The 1,464-nt window shown below is 42.7% G+C and overlaps 1 protein-coding gene across 1 annotated transcript in view; it reads right to left on the bottom strand.

The window, feature by feature from the left end:
* The window catches only part of RIPK2 (receptor interacting serine/threonine kinase 2), a 23,549-nt gene extending 22,544 nt beyond the window's left edge, over nt 1-1,005 (bottom strand). The window contains exon 1 of the mRNA XM_019471057.1: nt 871-1,005. Coding sequence (XP_019326602.1) covers nt 871-1,005 — 135 coding nt within the window. The remainder of the gene's footprint in view (nt 1-870) is intronic.
* Nucleotides 1,006-1,464: the final 459 nt, after the last annotated feature.

Below are 1,464 nucleotides of genomic sequence, written 5' to 3'. Positions count from 1 at the left end.
TTCGGGGGAGCCGGGGCGTAGTGCCGGGAGGCATCCCCCGGGCCGGAAGTGGGGGAGAGGGGGGAAGCGTCCCCCTCCGCCCGGGAGGCGGGCGGGGGATGTGTTATTTCTGTTCCCGAAAAATGATGCGGGATGCCAGGGCCGCGCCCGGCCGGGAGCGCCGACCGCCGCCCTCCGGAGCTGTGATTTGTGCATTTCTGGGTGTATATTCATTGCTCAGGTGAAGTGAGAGAGAGTTAGCTCTTGCACTCGCTTGTCTCCTCCGTGTCTGTCCTAGGAAGATTTTTCAGGATAGCGGCGTGTCAAAAAGGTAATTTCGAAATTTCCAGAAAGTGCAAGTTCACCCTTGCCCACGCTCAGAGCGAGCTGCCTGATCGGTTGATGTGTTTGTGGTAGCTTTACGTGAGGGTTACGCAGGAAGGTTTTGCAAGGCCTGTTCACCAAGTCAAGTTCTCACAGACTAACAAAATACTTTAATTTATAAAGTTAGAAGTCTGTAGCTTTCCACAAGGAGTGACAGTTCTGCAGGGTGAAAGGAAGGTAAATAGAGCAAATGCCTCGCATTTCCATGTGTATGGATCTTGGGCTAAACGCCTGTGGCTTTTCACCTCTCCTCTTTTCTCCCAGTAATGCCTAGGGACCAGAGAATGAGGGAAAGGAGCTAAGTTTTCAGACTATGATACTGTGCGATATTTCACAGCATGCATTTTAAAGCATGGCAATTATTCTTCAGTTCTGTTTAGGTCCAAGTACTTTAGATAGCTTTGCCATGTTTTTTCAATTTTCTTATATCTTGGACGATTTATATCCTCCAAATGCTGCAGCATTACTAACACACTGAGCAGCCATATAAAGCAAGTGCTGACTTACTCTGTTTTCAGTTTCATTTAGCCTGTGTCCTCCAGACACACTAGGTGGTTTCCCAGAAGTGTAATTTTGATGCCATGTTTGCAATATGCAGGTTTTGGGTATCTGTTTATGCATATCCCCCTCTGTATTTACCATGTCGGTAGTACTATTTGTCATACTTTTTCAACTTTGATGTATAGGAAAGATTTTGTTTCCTAAAGAAAATAATATGCAATGGACATACACAGTGAGCATGTACTACAAAACCACTCTGTAAATACGTACTTATGGTATTTCCCATGAAGAGATTATGAATGCCACTATACTAAAAATTTTTAGATACTGTACAAAAAGTTATTTGCGCATCTTGTTGCCATGTGTTGTGTTGATTTCATGTATATTTATAATTTTAAGTATACTAACTTAAAAAGCAAGAAAATTATTATAATGATAAAAAGTGACAGATCAGTAACAGTGCTAAGAGTATTATGATAGTCTCTTACTTAACTGTTTTGTTATAAAATGTAGAGAGGTTTTGTGGCTTAGAACCTTATATATTGTCTAAAGAGCCCATCCATTTCCGTTGATGTTAGTGGGTTTTGGACCATGCTAAGA

The sequence above is a fragment of the Aptenodytes forsteri genome, unplaced genomic scaffold, assembly GCF_000699145.1.
Source record: "Aptenodytes forsteri isolate BGI_AS27 unplaced genomic scaffold, ASM69914v1 Scaffold208, whole genome shotgun sequence".
Lineage (NCBI taxonomy): Eukaryota > Metazoa > Chordata > Aves > Sphenisciformes > Spheniscidae > Aptenodytes > Aptenodytes forsteri.
The sequence above is the reverse complement of the archived record's forward strand: the minus strand, read 5'-3'. Positions and strand labels throughout refer to the sequence as shown.